At 48.3% G+C, this 18,424-nt stretch overlaps 1 protein-coding gene across 1 annotated transcript; it reads left to right on the top strand.

The window, feature by feature from the left end:
• Window positions 1-1,317: 1,317 nt before the first annotated feature.
• On the top strand, window positions 1,318-11,633 carry LOC122389100 (rap guanine nucleotide exchange factor 4-like; the record flags this gene model as incomplete). Its single annotated transcript, XM_043380791.1, has 4 exons — window positions 1,318-1,442; window positions 1,946-2,088; window positions 5,630-5,727; window positions 11,490-11,633. Coding segments are annotated over exons 1-4 (435 nt in total), but the record flags the coding sequence as incomplete, so codon positions are not given.
• Window positions 11,634-18,424: the final 6,791 nt, after the last annotated feature.

The raw sequence follows: 18,424 nt of genomic DNA, 5'->3' as shown, positions 1-18,424 counted from the left end.
TCAAGGTTAACAATGCAAAAGTGAAGCATTGGACTTTGCAGGGAGTGCATGAAATTATGATACCATGTACGTGAGATAGTTTTAGATCATTCTCGGCGCCAAAATAACAGTTTTTATATTTCCCCATTGATTTATAACAGTGATGTCACGTGACCGACCTGACCTCATGTAACCTTAAAAAATTCCTAGATATACAAGTTGTGAGACCTCTGGAGGACACCATGTATGCGTCCTGTAACTTTTATCTCGGACAGCTATGGTCATTGGCGTCCAAAACAATGTCAGAACCAAACAGCCTTTTTCACCCTCGCGCTTATAGGAAAGAGGGTTGGATGAACCCTCTTTTCATTTTTTCAGATGACTCAGACTTCAATTGAAATTTCAGTAACCCGTGATGTCACTAGGCAGCTTTACCACGCCATTTGTAAGCTCCCCTCCCGAAATCACTATTCGAAACCGTTATCGTGACGTAAAATAAATACATTTATAGAAAGAACACCTTCCTAATTTTTTGCATACTTCTTAACAATAAGCCAAATATTTTTTTAAAGAAATAAAAATTCAAAAAAATTTGGTCCCAAAGTCCAAAAAATACAAATGAAAGAAAACTCGATATGCCATATATAAAAATAGCGTATTTTTCGAAATTTCAAAAATACATATTAATCTCTGTTTCATTGCAAGTTCAATGTTATATAACATTTGGCATTTGAATAATCCGTCTTAGAGTTACAGCCCGCCAAACTTAGCGCTGCAAAGCAAGATCCAAAAAATGTTGTACACCATAACTCAAAAAATACTTATCTGATAAGCCTGAAATTGTTACAGGTGGATTCAGAGCCCCTGATTACCCCTGAGACCAATTCTCGTCAAATTCCGAGAGATGAGGGTGTCAAATTGGAAAAAAGTGGTACGATCTATCGTGGAATGCCCCAGTGATTACGTCGGTCTACTGTAGGTGGTTCGATGTGGGCTAGCGGAAAGCCAACTTTCTGATGGACTCGACCTTTCAGAGAACATCCAAGTTCCAACCAGCAGAACGGACTTGGTTAGGCGCCTGTTTGTCCGCCCGTCTGTTTGTCTGTCTGTCTGTCTGTCTGTCTGTCTGTCTGTCTGTCTGTCTGTCTGTCTGTCTGTCTGTCTGTCTGTCTGTCTGTCTGTCTGTCTGTCTGTCTGTCTGTCTGTCTGTGTGCATTTCTGCCCGCGTGACATTATGTTTTTGCCTCCTGTCTAATCTATAATATTTCACTTTTCTTATTTTTGCGGGCCACAGGACCGCACCAGTGACAACCACAGACCACTAATGGCGTCCTGGTGACACCCCTGTTCACTGGAGGTGCCCTGGTCACTCCCCTGCCCACCTGGTGCTTCACAAGCCGAGTTGCAGGGACCATGTACAGAATGTCTCCCATTCAGCCCTGGCTGGAGGCGCTAGATAAAAGGTGAGACCATTTACCGAATCAATGGGTAAATAAATAATGGTAATATAAAACGACGCAGAACTACCCCGTAAATAGTATCTGGGTACCTTCGTGGTAAGAATTTGAAGGGAATAAGTCTCGAGACACAGGCCATTTAAAATTGAATTATGGCCTTTTAGTTTTCAAAATAGAAGGTAATTATTTGAGATTCTGGTATGCCAGTAAGAGACTTTATTAAAGATCAATAAAAGCTTTCAAAGGTGACTTGCCTATTTCATCAATGCCATAATCATTAGGCATACCAATCGCGTGATACACCCTTTCGGTGTCACTATTAAGCAAGGACCATAACATCGTGCAATTAATTTTCATTTTAAGAACGAAACAAACGCTGGCCATCTCATGTTTCCAAAACAGTCATTACACCGTGTTTAAAAGTATTCGACATTAAGATGCCAATTAAAATTGTGGGTATCTTACTGCCAATAATCGATGAAATTGTGATTTCGTGTGCCTGCCGCCAGGCCGGGCGAACGGACGATGACGGACGTGCAGTACGTGGCCGAACTACTGAGAAGTATCGCCACGCTCCGAGACCTTCCTCACGAGCTGATCCTCGACCTGGCCAGCTGCGCCTACCTGGAGGACCTCGAGGAGGGGGTCACACGTGAGTGGGGACCTCGACGAGGGGTCACACTAGCTGTGCTAGCTTTCTTGTTATACGGGTTATGCGTTTTTGAAAAACGCCGAAGAAGTCTTTTATAGACGAAACCAGTCCGCTTGATTATATGAAATTGCCTCTTTGATATATTCGTGAATACTTGCTCTTTACTACAAGAACCGTTCGATAGTCGGCTTTCTATGTTTCAGAATATGACCTCTCTAGGAGCATGACCTTTTGAGAAGCGCACCTTAGCTGTGTAACGTGTAGGCAGTCGGAGCGGTGGAATATGTTTTAGCTTATTCTCCTGCTCAAGATCAATCGTCTACCACATATAGACCAGAGATATTCTATTTGCGGCCGTGAGTGGGGTTAATACCGTGAGATCTTCACCTAATCCATGGGAACAAGGATTAGGTAGCTTACATAAGACAGAAGTCCAGTTCAGAACGCAGCCAAATTGGAGCGCTTACTTCCAATAGCAGAGCGAACTTGTTGCGGCGCAATCGACAATTTCGAAGTTGTCAAACGTCTCAAGTCAGTTAAAACCGTTTAACCCTCGCCCGCACATGCCATTTTCCCATCCTAGAACGCACATGGGGGGGGGGTGGTTGCCACCCCCCCCCCCCGCGCCATTTCGTTCCTGTTGGAGATAGAGCTTAGCTGTAAAGACCAAAAAGATTCTTTGGGAAGAGACGAATCCAATGATACCCAGTTTTACCTCCTCAGGTCAGTCATTGACCTTCCAGGTCAGGTCAAACTAAAAAATGTTGCTGTTTTGGGTCACCGTTGGATATCAAGTGCGCTGCTTATCAAATACCGATGACGGTGCTGTTTTCTGGTGCCAAGCCAGCTAGAACCTCTTTGCCACACTACCCGACCAGAATTTTGCTGCTGAGGTCATTTCAGGTCAAGTTAGGTCAAGGTCAACTATATGTGTTTGTATGTCTGTGTGTGTCTGTGTGTATACTGATGTGTGCACCGATTGTTTTTGGGTCCATATTACATGAAATCATGATCTGAGAAGCTTTTACCAAAAATGCAGTCAAAAAACTTCACAAAAAGTAAATTTAGCTTGACTAAAATGCAATTATCTTATATGACCTAGGTTGACCTTGACCCTGACCTTGACCCCTGTACATCGTCAAACAACATGTTCCATGATAGGTGGGAGGTAAGACTGGCAAACAAGGCCGAAATCAGGGTGTCAAAAGCCCACAAGGCCCATGGCAAACGCAAGATGTTGAGAATTGGCCATTTGGGTCATGACATGACCTGAAAAACAAGGTCATATCTCCGAAACCAAAAGTCACAGAAACTTGAAATTTTCAGTGGACATCAAGAAAGAATAGAGGAGCAGCTATACGAAAAATCAGCCTTCTAGCTCTAAAAATGTCGAGTGCAGAGCAGAAAGACTACCTGGGGGGGTGGCAACCACCCCCCCCCCCATGTGCGGGCGAGGGTTAAGTGAACTGAGTTTTCTGTTCCATCTTTCCGTATCATGCTGGAAGTAAATGTCGCGAAGTCATCGTTTTAAATAAGCCACTGCCACGCATCCAACTAAAATCCAATCTCAGTCGCTCACCTCCCAGATCACAGCTCAGAGTGCGGCACCGGCAGCAGTAAACTTTGCGTGGACTTTATCAGAGGAGCCGAATGGTTTCGGCTGTAGATATATTGAGCTCCGACCGCCGTCGAAATTAGTTGACCCGGCAACCCCACACAAGTTGCGCACCGACCAACAGAACTAATGCATACATTCAAACCCATGCCATTGCTGCTGGCTTCTTGATACTTTATAACTTTCTGAATGTAATGCGTCTACACAAAGGAGCTTGGCCTACTGCAACGCATTGTGTTTTTTTCCTGAATGTTATGAGGCTCTTTCATTATTAATGTATATGATAAATGTTAATTTATTGTATCGAAATATTCTGGGCAATGTCTGGTTGGTTGTACTTCTACATTTTAGCCCTGAATAGGGAAAAAAATTAATTTTTCAATATGCTTAAAAATTATGCGATGCAATTTCAATTAAGAAAATGGGCTTCTGCGTTACAGGGGTTAGTGTCTAGGGTCGGCTCTGGGATCACTTTGCAATGACGTCCAATTACAAATTTGTACTTACGATGGACGGACACCATGGCGCAAAAAAAAGAACGAAAATGATTTGAACGGTGTGATACATTTTATGCTCCGATGACCATTACCGATCGATAAAGTAGGTATGAAAATTTAAATGTCAGTGACATGCAAAGCTATTCATTTATCGCCAACTGATATTAAAATGCTCTTGGACTGCCATGGACATACCGTAAGCCTACGATATCCAGGGTATAATAGTCATCACGGTATGTGTCAGCATCATATCACCATCATAATGGGCGAGCACCTAATCATCGAACCTCTGCACTATCAGTGGGCGATATGCGGGACTTCGCAGTCTCATTTCTACGCCTTCCATTCGGCTTCAACCATGCTCTGGAGAAATTTCTGGGAGCGTTCTGTGCTGTCTGGAGATCAGGCTGGTTTAGACAAATGGCCGGGAGAGAGCAAGGTTACCGTCAGACCAACATCTCTGGGGTGCGTGACGATAACTCAGTGCGGAGACAGTCCACGGAAACGTCTTTCTGCGGAACGCTCAGAGCTTTTGGGCTAAGGTCACGGCATTTTGCACTGCATTATGGTGAGCACGCAAAACTGACTGTTCATCATATCCCTATTGGTGACTGCTAGTTTGACTTGCCCGCTGAAACAAATTGAGTAGGAAACACCTTTTTAACTCTGCTAAGGCTTCGTAACTAGAGGCGGCAGGTGACGCTCGAAAGTTGTCAACAAACCATAGAAATAATATTTTGCTTTACGACACAGAAATTGCAGAAGAAATTTGATTAAGCCCTTGTCGTAATCACTGGCAAGGTAAAACTGACCTAATTTAAATATTTCATTAACATCAAGAAGACCCGAGAAGTTGTGCTGCAATATCCTCTCTGACAGAAAAAATATTTGTGAATCAAAGGCCGAATTCCTTTCAATCTAGACAATTCCGGAGGATCACATTTAGGCAAACTCCAACGCGTACTCGTACAGATATGTCATTTCATCATTGCCATTCGTTTCGGAAATTGGTCGCCCTGATCAAACACTTTCCGGTAATGATATGATTGGCAATCTGTGTAGCTAAGTGCGTCTGGGTTCAACAACAACATTGCCTCTCATTTAACGCTACAGGTGATACCGGATGCTCTTCAGTTCAATGTGTTAGAGATGCAGGCTCGATGTTGACTGCAACGTTCTATATGTATCTGCCCTATATGCTGCCCTCTCAATTTAGTAGGCAGGACATTGCAGTCTCCGTGTCGGGAGCTCGATTTCAAGTCTCTTCGCCTTGATATTTATTATTCAAGACTTCAATGTGGTAGATGAGATGGCCATTCCAGCTGCTTAGACATTCCAGTGTTTCGTTAAAATCGAAGGAAATTGATATTCAGAGCTAACTGTTGAAGCTTTCGGTAACTGACGGTCGCTGTGTGGCCGTCCGTTTCAGTGTTTCGTCAGGGTGACCGCGGCACCAACTGGTACGCCGTACTGTCCGGCTCCGTCTCTGCCTTCCCGTCCCGCGACGCCACCGACAAACTGAGACAGGTTAGTGACAAGACGAAAGCTACCGATGTGCTGCGATAAATTAGTGAGGAGACGAAAACTGCCGGTAAGCTGCCAGTGCCAGGCTTGAGGCTAACGGAACGGCATGACTATCTAGAAGTCCACCGATAAACTGAGTCTTGTAGGTGATGGCACGGACTATACGAGTATATTCACCATATTTGTATGCATATATATTATATATGAACCATGACAACCTGGTCCCGACCTCCACCACCCGCACCACTATGTACTAGTGAGACCCGAGGCGCAACGGTGGCGCCCTCGTCGCACAACCCTCACCGCCGCTACGGGTGCCTTGGCGCGACCATCGGCCCATCCGCCACCGCCGCTCGCGGGCCTTGCGGCTATAGCGCTGAATAATGGCTCCCATAGCCTAACAAGCAACGAGTAACGACTGACCCTAAGGCTCAAGGAATAGATGACTTATGTTTAAATTCCGAGCTTAATTGTAACGCATACGGAAACGCGTGCTATATACATAATCTATAGCGAAATATTGCACTAAATGCCAAATATTACGTATATTTTCATTTTAGGTATTTAGGTCAGCACATCTCTAATGTAGACACATGTGCCTATGGTGGTGACGTAGTGACACGTAGGTACACAGTGTAATTGCTTCCGAGGCGACGAACAGTTGTCGATACGACAGGGCATTGCCCTGACTGCAGGAAGTTGTTGCACGATGCCACCTTGACAACTAATTACAACATAGTTTCCACAGCTGGCCAGACACCCCAGCTGGCGTCCTACCTTCCCAAAAATCCCTCCCCCATTCGTCTCGTCATCAGCAGTCCGGGGAAGCGCGGGGTTTCCTCCGCTCTCCTCCCTCCTCACAGCCCGCCGGGGGCCGTGAGCATTGATTTCCGATTCGCCGGATGGGTGTTGTGTGTCCGTGGCGTGTCGGGCGCAGTGCTCACCTCACTACCAGCCTATGGAGCCACGGCGGTGAGAAGCACGACCCAATTAACACCCTGCTGCATTCACTAACGCGCCCGTGTGCTGCCCGCATGCGGGACTCGAGCCGGTCAACTGTGGCGAACTGTGACGGGAGTCAGGACTGTGACTGGGCTGACTGTGGCGGGTCTGACTGGGACGGGACTGACTGCGGAGCCGGGCTATGGTGTTCTGTAACGTGCCCGGCTGTGGCAGGTCCTACTGTGACGGATCGGGCTATGACGGGTCTCACTGTGACGTTCCCGACTGTGGAGATTGTGATGGGCCGGCTATGGCGGTTGTGATAGACCGACTGTCGCATACACAGTGGCGACTCTGGCCGACTGTGACAGGCTGTGACCACAAAGGCAGCTGCTGCTCATATTTCGCCTGCTTACAAAGTTACCAGCATCTTTCCATGGATACTAGTTACATATGTAGCAACAATCTCAGCTAGCCCCACAGCATCTTCACACCTCACTCCAGTCATCCACAGCATCCTCAAGTCATTCAGCACTCATTTCAGCCCCACGGCAGTCCCTGACCCCATTCATCACTGACCACATCCGCAGATCCAATTCCACGGCTGGGTCTCTCAGCGACGTTGTCGCCGAGGTCAGTTCATACGTCCTGGTGGCGTATATACTGGCAGGTCTATACGTTATTGGCTTATATATCTTGGGACTGGCAATGGAACTCGCCATCTGTTCAATACCTTCAGTGCGGGAGCATCCGATGTGATCCCGCCTAAGCCAGCCTGTCCCGAATTTCGGCAAGGCATCAGTCTCTCTTGAGTCTCAAGTTGAGCCTGCAGCATCAGGCTTCAGACGAGAAAATTGAGCTACCGTAAGTTGGGGCTATTTGAGACAGTGGGGCTATTTGAGACAGTATTTAAAATTGCTATAAAATAAAAACCACTTAAAATTTATGCTTGATTTTTTGCTCAGGCGATTTACTACTCGATTCCACACCTCCCTGAGCAAAAATATCACACAAAAATCAAACGATCTTCATTTTTTAGCGATTTTAAATACTGTCTCAAATAGCCCCACTGTCTCAAATAGCCCCACTTTACGGTACTTTTAGTTTCGATTATTACATTTTGTGGGGAAACATCTTATCATAACTTTATGTGAGAAAGATAACACCAGCTACGTTTGCAGCCAATCGTGAGCATATAATACATTTTCATCTACATATAATACATAATTTCGCTCTCTTCGCAAATCAGCGAGGCATCTTAGATGATAAGTGTGAACCACCAAACAATCGGTGCAGCCCGACCAGACAATCGGTGTAGCTGACCAGACAATCGGTGCAGCTGACCAGAAATCGGTGCGGTCCGACCGAGCATAAAGGGTAGTCCGACCAGACAATCGGACAATCGGTTCATTTCAACCAGAGAATCGGACAAGCGACGCAGTCTGTCTGGACAATCGGCAAATACTGAACGTGGCTCAGCACAGGCCGCAGCCTCAACCAGCAGCACCATTCGCAGCCTATTGCTAATGCAGACGACTATTGCCCTGCTGTGGAAACAGTAGTGTCGTGCCACTCCGTCCTTACGGCCCGACTAAGGGAGACCGCCCATTACTAATGCACGCCAATGACCCGCAGAACCCGCTTCTGGAGCATGGCCAGTGAGGTAGGCTACGACCCGCGGCCAGCCGCACTCCGTAACTCAATAATTGGCCGTGCTATGGGACGCCACTTGAGCGTAACTCGATAAATTACTCCGATACGGAAGCGGCTGGTCTCCTAAGTGCACGCACACACCGGTAAATTAAAGTAGCATAATCTATGCATAGCGACCAGGTGCCTGACCAAGCCTCCTTCAACTATAATACGTGAGCTGCAGGATGCCGAAGAATGTAAAATTGTACATAGGTTTATTGCAATATATTGCGGTGCGTCCATTTCCTGATAAGATATTCTTTTGTTGGAGGTTTCCGATGCTGCACCAATTTCCCTCCCGATCCGCTTGCAGGTCACTAGGTCAGCGTGACAGAGGGCGGACAGGCACGGAGGAGTGGCGGAGAGCAGCGCGTGGCAGAGGGGAGGGGCACGCAGCTCGGTCAGGGGAGGGAGAGGGGAGCACAGCTGGGACACGTCAGTCGCCGCCGGTAGAGCAGCCGGAGCGGCGGCGGATTCTATTACCGGTAATCGCGGTCGGCCGATAGCGGAGGCGGAGTGCCATAGGCAGTTGGAGCGGGGCGGCAGAGTGGCAGACTGTGACCGCTGGGTTACCTTATAGTGCCATCACTGGAGCGAAGAGATCCACAGGTGGTCCGGCATCTGAGCGTGTGTGAATTTAGAGCGACTTGGAGCATCCGAATCCGTGGAATATCCGTTAGTGTTGTTGTCGAGTATGTACCGCTGACTGGCGTGGTGCCGGGCGGTGGGCCGTGTAGTGTGTGGGGAGGCTGCGGCAGCTCACCAATCCCCGGTCGATGGAAGCCGGTGACCTGTGACACTGGTTCCACGAGGAGTGGCACCGCATGAAGCTGGACAGTTGGACACTGTGGGCGGCAACCTGCAATCAGGTCTATTGTGGAGCGCGATGAATGAAGTTCGCCTACTCAGAGCAGATGAGTGAAGCCCACTCAATTGTTCCATTGGCCTCAGCGCTGGCTGCGACCAGACAAGACATGATTATTCCGATATTTATTTGTGCAAAATCTGATGCGACATCAAGTTACCAATCAGCTCAGCATTGTGCCTCAAAAGGTTGATTTCTACCAGTTGCCGCTATGGTTTGACTGACCTCTGCTGGGAGTCGCCTCACTCCGGTTGACCTTCACAATGTCACTGCTCTGGTTCGGCTGACCTCCACTAGATGTCACTGCTGCCATCCTGCTGTGGCAGCTGCCGCGGAGGCGAAGGACACACCAGCTGGCGACATTTGATGGCCAGGTCCCGGAGAAGGGGATGCTACTGCGTTCAAGCTGCTTCCGAGGTACGAGGTCAAGGTCAAAGGCATTTGCCAATTACTATAGCTCAAACGATCAATTTTGTTTTGCTTATATGCTTGCGTATAAGCCTACTGGGTACCTACTGGGTACTAAAGGCTTTGGGAAAACAAATATCATTAAAAGTAATGCCAGCCTTTTGTAAGAAGAAAGGAGTAACAATCGGGCTGCGCTTTACCATTTACTATTTAGCTTATATATGGCTGGCTTGTGCTTACAAAAGCAAGCAATTTTCCTGCGCTAGGCTCCATGTCTATCTTTAAAGGCTCGCAGATTTAACAGCTAAGTTACTTCGCCTGCAGACAATGCTGTTGCACAATACTACTCAAACTTCACGCAAGAATTGTTCTGGACTTAGCAAAGTTTCACAACATTCACCGTGTGCATCGGTTGTCAACTTGTCACATTATGTTCATGAAACTTTCTAGTGAAGGTTATGCCGGTCCGGACATTTGCTAGGCCAGTTACATTATGTCTAATAATGGTGAACACATGTCGCTAGCAAAAATCGAACATTTCACGTCATGGCTTGAATTCTGGTCCCATTAAATCAGTCTGAAGTTTATCGAACACGTGGCTCGTTTTGCCACCGGAACAAGTTAAATCCAGAACAAAGCCGGCACACCGGCCCGGGGCTCTCAATACTGCGCTCTGATAGGTCGGACAGGGTGACGGGGCATCGGGTTACATTGGTATGCAATGACTGCCGGCCTGTGATGCTGGCTGTATCTGGCTCCAGGCGGGCGAGGGAACTGCTCCGCCTGTCATCGGATCGCTCCGAACAATCCGCTGTTACTTTTACGCCCAGTTATATTTCCAACAATCCACCTCCGCATCCAGTAGAAACAAAACGGAATGAAAAAGCGGCCACCGCGCCGTTGTGCTATACGGGTAGCCTACCTCTCAGGCGCGCGGTGTGCTTTGCGGGTAGCCTACCCGCCAGGCGCTCAGTGTGCTGTGCGGGCTGCCTACCTGTCAGGCGCCCAGCGTGCTGTGCGGGTAGCCTACCCATCAGGCGCATGGCTGGCAATGACTTTTGCCTTACTGATTGTTGGTAGGCACTCTGGTAGAAGCAGCACGTGTCCGGGGCAGTCCGGCCAGGGTTTGTGGTGTGTAGAGCAGCTCAAGCTGGGACGCGATTGGAAAAAGCTGAAAACAATGAATTAACTGCAGCGACACTGGATGAGTCGGTGTTCAGCGACAGTAACAGGCAACAGCATAGCTATATTTGGAGCTATATAGGTAGTGATTCACTTGCGTTGGTTACTTTGAGTCTGCTGTTGGTTGGCCTAACTTGTTACACTTTCTAAAAGAATATCAAAACTCGAAATAAGTCAGTCAGAAATAAACTGCTGCCTGAAGCGCCATACGGTTTACGACGCGTAGAGCTATTTTCTTGAGTTCGATGAGACCTTTGACCTGAACTGTAACCCGACACGATGACGTGGGGCCGTTCTGCTTGTGGTCGCGGGGACCGAAGCCATCGAACCTAGCCTGTGACCTGTCACTTGGGTGTCTATCCTCCCCTTCTGGTCCTTTGACCTTTGACCCGTGACCAGTCGTCAGGGTGTGGAGTATGGAGCCATCCTGCCTCTGGCCAGACTGTGACCTTTAAACTGTGACCCCTTGTCAGGGCGTGAAGCCGCCCTATGCCTCTTATCGTTAGCTGTGAGATGACCTTTGACCTGTGACCTGTCGCCAGGGTGTGAAGCCGTTCTGCCTCTGACCGAGGACTGTGAGTTGAACTCAGACCTGTGACCTGTTGCCAGGGTGTGGAGCCGTTCTGCCTCTGACCGAGGACTGTGAGTTGACCTCTGACCTGTGACCTGTCGCCAGGGTGTGGAACCGTCCTGTCTCTGGTCGGGCGCCACATTCGGGGAGTCGGTACTGACCGATTCTCCGCGCCATTTGACCATGGTCACCCGAGAGCCCTGCCAGCTGGTGCGCATCGAGCAGCGGGACTTCCGCAAACTCTGGCACGTGAGTAACGAGCGCACCGTCCGCCGACCGAACGGTCGAGGCACGACCCCGCATGTTTCGGGTGAATGGGCTTCGATGCATGACCGCTCGGTACTAGCAATGCTGTCACATTTTTGTTGCTATTTCCGTGACCAGAAACATCAACCAATCGAATGCTGTAGGAAGAGAGAGAGAGAGAGAGAGAGAGAGAGAGAGAGGGGAGAGAGAGAGAGAGAGAAAGAGAAGAGAGATAAAGTGAGAATGAGAGGGAGCAAAGTGAATCCATTGTTCTATCATAGTGGCTTATTTTGGAAAATATTTTAAGGACTCGTCCTAAAGTGGTTCAGCAATTCTAATTAATAATTAAGCTAGTATACAACTGCAGAGTTCAAATTCTGGGGCATACGATTACGCTGCTGAGTATCTATTTTCGACAAAGGCAGTCATCCTCTCGCCGATAGCGAAACCCGCGCCTCTTGCACCACGACCGGCTGATCAGAGAGCAGCCACGCATTGTCAGGCGATTTTAACGAGACCATTCAGCTCGGAAGTAGCTTTCACTGGTTCAATGCGTGGGTCTCGCGCGATTGCTGTGGCCGCTCAGGCATAGAATCAGACGAACTCTCCCCAGTCACACTTGAGCTCTGCAAAAGTCAAGGGAGTATGCTTTGTATGCAGTAATGCGCTTCTCTAGAAACAGGAAGGATGATGGAGGCACCTTCTGTGAACACATTGGCTACCCTTTGAAGTTGTACTTATAACTTTGATTCCTGTTCTGCAATATAGGTACGAGGAATAAGTACTTACATACACGCCCCTTTTGTTATTTTTCGTGACATACATGTGCGCATAATTAATAATCGCATTACCTAACAGTGAATCGTATAGATATTTTTTCTAGATAACCTATGGTTTTTTATTGAGTTGTATGCATATCAAGTACCAGCGTCCAGCGTTTAGCAACGCCCATTAAATTGATTAAAACTGTCAAGTGATAGGCCATGTCTAAGTCCTGATTGATGCAGCCTCTGCTGGCTGGTGGCCCATGTCCGGTGTGAAGGTCCCGTTCACCAGGCGGCGATTTAGTGCGGGCCGCAGCCCGTGTCATTGGATTCTCTGAGACACCAGCGCATCCTGTCGTCCGGGTTACATGGTGAGCCGGCCATCTATTCCGGGTGACGGGCGGCGCGGTGGTGTCCCCCTGAAGTGCGCCGACCGACTGAATTTATCCGCAGACACCGCACACAGGCTCCAGGCACTTATTACGGCCCGCCGGGGCTTGTGGGCCGCGGGCGTGCGGCTCGCCGCGGCGCCCCCCAGGTGCGGGTCGGTCGCTAATTATCTGCGTTCGGTCAGGTGTGAGACTGCCGCGCGCCGCCGCCGGTGGTCCCGGAGCCGAGCGGAGGCGTGAACGCCCTAATGAATCGCCGCTCGTCCCGGAGTCGGCAGCGCGAATGATCCGCCCGACCGAGATGAGGATTCGCCGCCCCGCCCCTCCCCATCCTCCCTGCTAGGATGGCAGCCAGGTGCTTCCCACGGCGCTGGCTCATCTTACTAATTGAAGGCAAATGAGAATATACTGGGCTTTACCGAGCACGCAGTAAGTTTATTTTTATCGTCATCTTGTTTTAGCACTTGATATTGCATACCTACGACTGTTGATTATAGTGATAGTCCATAGCTAGAAGGGTTCAGAATTAGGTTCAGAGGTCCATCCTGCTCCATACAAAACTAAGTCTTGGATGTGCCAAAGCTTTTTGAAGGTAGCTAAACCCTTTCCGAGCAGGCCATCCATAGGTCAACTGCTTACGACATGAGGTATACAGAGGTCTATGGATAGTCATTTTTGCATCTCATTTTTACCGCGATTAGTTATTTGGTAGATTCTCCTGATGAATTAGGGTGCAGGGACATTTTGACTTTAAAGTGGGGATGTAAATGTGTCAAACAGCAGAACAATTATTGTCCCCAGTCATCTGTCAAATTTAAATGTTTACATAAACTTGCAGAGGGAAAGTTCCTGCTTCTGTCCACGCTTAATCCTGGATGAGGCCACCTGGTTAGGTGAACGAAGACCACGACGTTAGGGCCCTCTGGCGCTCCATAGCGACCCAGTTCATACGTTATGCCCGGAATAAGAGAGACTGAAAATGGGACTGAAATGGAACGCGATTCAGGTGGGATGGAATATGATTGAATGAGACCTGATGAGTTGGAATGAGCTAAAAAGGCGGAAATGGGACAGATGCAGAAGGAATGGGAACGGACAGGCAGATGCAGTGAAGAAAACGGAAGGTAAACTTCGGGTGGAGCGTGCTATATCGCTATCTTCATGACAAGTTCGCACCAGCTGCAAATCCTATGACAAAATGAGCCAGAAATAAGTCGATTGAGAAGGGACGACTCCTTCCATCACAGATTTACAGGAATCCATACCGTTATCCAGCCATGGCGAGCCATTTCCTTGGGCAGTTACCGGAGACGATTGCCGGCCTGATACGGCTTCTGCGTGACATTTGGACGGCGGCCGGCCGACTGCCGAGCAGACAGACCGCTCAGTCGGGTCGGCCGGCGACTTTATCGTCTGGGCAGGCCATCGCGGTGATTGCGGCATTAACCTTGTCAGTGGCGGCCAGGTGTCGTAGAACGGCCATCGGCCGCGCTAGTTCGCCGCTTGTAGCCCCACAGGTGTATGAAAGGCGATATCGCCGCGGAACACACGGCAGTTTCTTCAGGAACATTCTGCAATATCTTAGATAGACCGTGTCGCAATTGCAGCGACCCAGACTTTTGCTGTACCCTTGTTATGAAAGAATCTTGGTTCACTGAAATGTCACCCAGGGCTGTTTATTAAACGTAGCACGAAATACAGTGGCGTTATTACTCATATGCTAAGAAACATGAATCTACAGTGTCTGCTGCCACCCGAGAGACAGAGAGAGCGGGGATGGGGAGGGGACTCTGACGTTACCGCGGCGAGATACGGATATGGCGTCACATTATATGACTCCCTGAGAGATTTGATACTACCGTACAAAGCATATTTCTACCGACAGATAAATCGTCCTGCTGAACTACATAGGAAGCCCGAAGTTCGCAAGGGCTGTATGATTACCTGTTCAATATATAAGATATATTCCATAACGTGAGCGACTGGGGGGGGGGGGGGCTACAGAGCCTGTCTCTGAATCCACATCTATCTCCGGAACTTCTCGTCCGATTTTAGACATGTGGGACTGAAACTAATTACTCGCAATTTAGGAACATCATATAAGAACAGCAGATGTGCCTAGACCAGTGGTCGGCAGGTCCTCCGGGGTCGTGCCCCCTTTTTTGGCGCCAGGCAGGGCCATTACCCCCACCTACCAGACCCCATTGCTGATACGATACAACCACGGTTACTGAAATTCCATACTTTTCCGTGACTCTTTGGGTACCATATCTGCGAGAAACCGCAGGCCCCCTCCCCTGCGGTCTCTCGCAAATATCTCAAAAACGTTGGCACGGAGCGCCACCATTTTGGAACAATTGATCATACATCGTTTCTGCAGATGTTGTGAATATTTCAGACCAGAGTCACTCAAGGTCAGGTCACCAGATCACGTCAAGTGACCTCACCTCAGTAAAGACTGTAACGCCTGCTTTAGCTGCATTGAGTGACAGGTCTCTTTCAAACTTTCAGGAATTGATAAAGGCGACAGCATGTACAAAATTTGTATCTCGGAGATTTGATGTCGGTGACCAAAGTTAAGGTCAATTTCACGCCCTCTCCCATTATCAATGGGAGAGGGCGCAAAGTAAATGGTAGAAAATTGAAAGGCGCCTCTTTTGGACCATGAGTGTCATTCCTAACACTGTGACACTCTTATTTACAAGTAAACATGACCGCTGAACCGGAAAATTGCACCCGTAACCCCACTGTATGTGCCTGAGGTCATTTCAGGTCATGAATGGTATCTAACAGCTTTTCGCTAATAACTTTTGATAAAGGCATGCCAGAGCGATGAAAATGCCTTAGATGTGTTCAGCTCGACGATACGGATCGACTGATGTGCAACAAAACAAAACCTTCGATGTTTCTCGACGGGAGGATCACGATGCTGATAAAAGTGAGCTCTTGCAAGTTTTAAGTGACAAGTTATTTAAGAAAAACTATCATCAAGCAACGTACATTTTGGCAGTTTTTGTCTCCTGCAGGCTAAACCGTTAATCGTCGGTTGAATCTGAGGGCAGGCATCAGAAAAAACGCTAAAGAGAGCTATCGAATGCGTTTTTCCGCAGCGCTGTAGCTCTATCCTTTCCTGAGCTATAGGCCAGTTTGTCGAAAACTGTCATAGGTTGACCTGGAAATTGGCGAAATTTTACGTTCGATGACCTCTGGTGACCTGACATTTGATTTGACCTAAAAAGTGACCATATTTTTTTCTTCATCATTTCTTACGCTCTTTCGATCGCCGACTACGGCGTTTCGATAGTGACCCAGGAGCCAAGTTAGTAGGGGGTGTTCAACCTCCACCTCCAGCAGGGCGTGGAAATCCAGGAGCCCCAGCGGGGCGCGGGTTAACCCCCATACGTATAGGGGTAGCGGGTATTTTTCGGGAATAGATCACGTTAAAAGGGTCGGATTACGAAAAAACTGTACCATCGAGCCGATCATTTTTATCTGTCCTGAAAATGGCATGACCTTAACCCGAATAACCATTGATTTGTGGAATTTTTCTTGACATCATGGCAGGCCACAAAATCTCACTTCAAAAAGTTACAGCAGGACCCGATTTACTCGGCAGTTGTCATTGACCATTGGAAGGTCACCCAATGACCAACGACCTTTAAATTGGGTAGCAGCGGCTGCACTTATCTTCACGGGCAACACGCTCAATTTTTCTGCAAAGCTCCAGCTCAGAGACCGAGGTGCCCAGGTCAGGGTGCCATGGACGACTCCTCTCCCTTGCGTTAGTGACTGTGAAAACGCCAATAGACGAGCGCCGGTTGGTACATGACAGTTACTTTCAACGACTGTACGGAATGGTGAGCAGCTACATGAAAATTGACATGCGCCAGCTCATCAGTTCATGCTTTGTGCGTTTGACCTCGACTAATCTTTGAATCCTGGGGCACAACAGTTGCGATGTTTGTCCCATCAAGGGAGCCATTAAATCTAAAAAAGATGAGGCTTTCTCAGAGGCCCTCATTACCCCCCGCCGAAGGGCGCCATTACCCCCAAAGGGGGCATGCCCCACCATTTGCCGACCCCTGGCCTAGACTCTTGAGACAGTCGGGGAGTACAGACTACAGTGTACAGACTACAGTGGATAGCCAGTCGCTTTCCGTCCCGCCGCGACGCCTTAAAGCGGCGCTAGTCAGCCCGGTCAGAGTAATATAAGCCCAGTACTTTTGCTTTCTTGCTGCCCAACTGGCTCCCGCCAGTCAGGTCACCTCATCCATGTGCCAGCCGCCAGGTCGGTGGAGCTATGACCGACCAGTGCAATCATCGCCACTGAATGCTGCCAATATGGACATGGACTTTTGGTCTGACGAAATGACCTGCCGCAGCACCGCACGTAGCCGCAGGCGGTCGGTTACCGGCTGCCATACTGCTTCTGGCCGACATGACCAATCCCATCAGTTGCACACAGTTCCGCTACAAGTTCGGGGGACATAGTTAGTTCCCGTATAACTTGATCAGATCAGTGGTGAAAAAATGACGTGTCGTTTTTGATGGGTGGATGCTGAAGGCCATTCTCTACAGAGGCGCTGGTTGAGTTAATGCACTGCAGTCTGCCCCTTGCTCTGTCACTATGTAGAGTTTTGAGAACATGACGGCGAATAGCACTCGTTAGACACTTAAAGAGACCCTCCCACCTTCAAAAAAGTTTATGAATTGGCATGAAAGTGATGTCGCTCGGTTCAGAAAGAGCGAAAACGAATATCTACCAAATTTCACCGAAAAATATTCACCGGTTTTCAAGATATTAGACTTTTACTTTTGTTTACTTTTTTGGGATCTCCGCTGTTTCTAGCGACTTTATTTTAGAAGTGCGGCGTTTGCGGCAGATGTTGCGCGCAAATAGCATATACCACCGCGTGCTACAAAACGTTTTAGTCAAACATTTAAAAATCGTTAGATATTTGCGCTGACGTCACACATTCAGAGGGGTATTCCTAAGCATTAGCCCCTCTGAATCAAAATGCTGCAATTTTGAAATTCAATATTTCCGATTTAAGGCATTTCTCGATGTTGTGAGTGCCGAAACCGGTAATTGTGAGCCAGGGACCCCATTTTGGCTATCTCAACTCAAATCTAATGTTAAGGTGGGGGTCCCTTTAACGACATATTGAGCGATGAAATCGGAGTTTTGCAGTGGGGTTGCACTATTGTATTAACCCGCACCGACGGGGTCTGCGCCAACTTAGTACCGACGGGGGGGGGGGGGCGGATGACCGCCCCCCCCCCTGAGATCTCGAGAACGAAGCAAGATAGCGACAAGCGGTAAACGGCATCGGATACGCACGGTCAAGATCTACAATTTTTACTCAGGTCATTTTCAGGTCAGGTCAAAGATGACGTCACAGGGGTCGAAAAAGTCAAAATGGCGGCGCTGGATATGGAGAGAGTTTTTCTCGAATAACTTTCGAATTAGTCAAGATAGGAACAAACTAAGGGCAGCATCGTGATCCTCTCGTCAATCCGCATCGAATGATATATATGACCTCGAAAGGTCAAGGTCAAAGGTTGACCTCAGGTCACGTGACCTCGAGGTCATCATATATATCATTCGATGCGTCTTGACGAGCTGACACAATGAGACCAT

This window comes from Amphibalanus amphitrite, unplaced genomic scaffold (assembly GCF_019059575.1).
Source record: "Amphibalanus amphitrite isolate SeventyFive unplaced genomic scaffold, NRLGWU_Aamphi_draft 000343F_arrow, whole genome shotgun sequence".
In the NCBI taxonomy this organism is placed as follows: Eukaryota; Metazoa; Arthropoda; class Thecostraca; order Balanomorpha; family Balanidae; genus Amphibalanus; species Amphibalanus amphitrite.
This window is presented reverse-complemented; position numbering and strand designations above follow the sequence as displayed.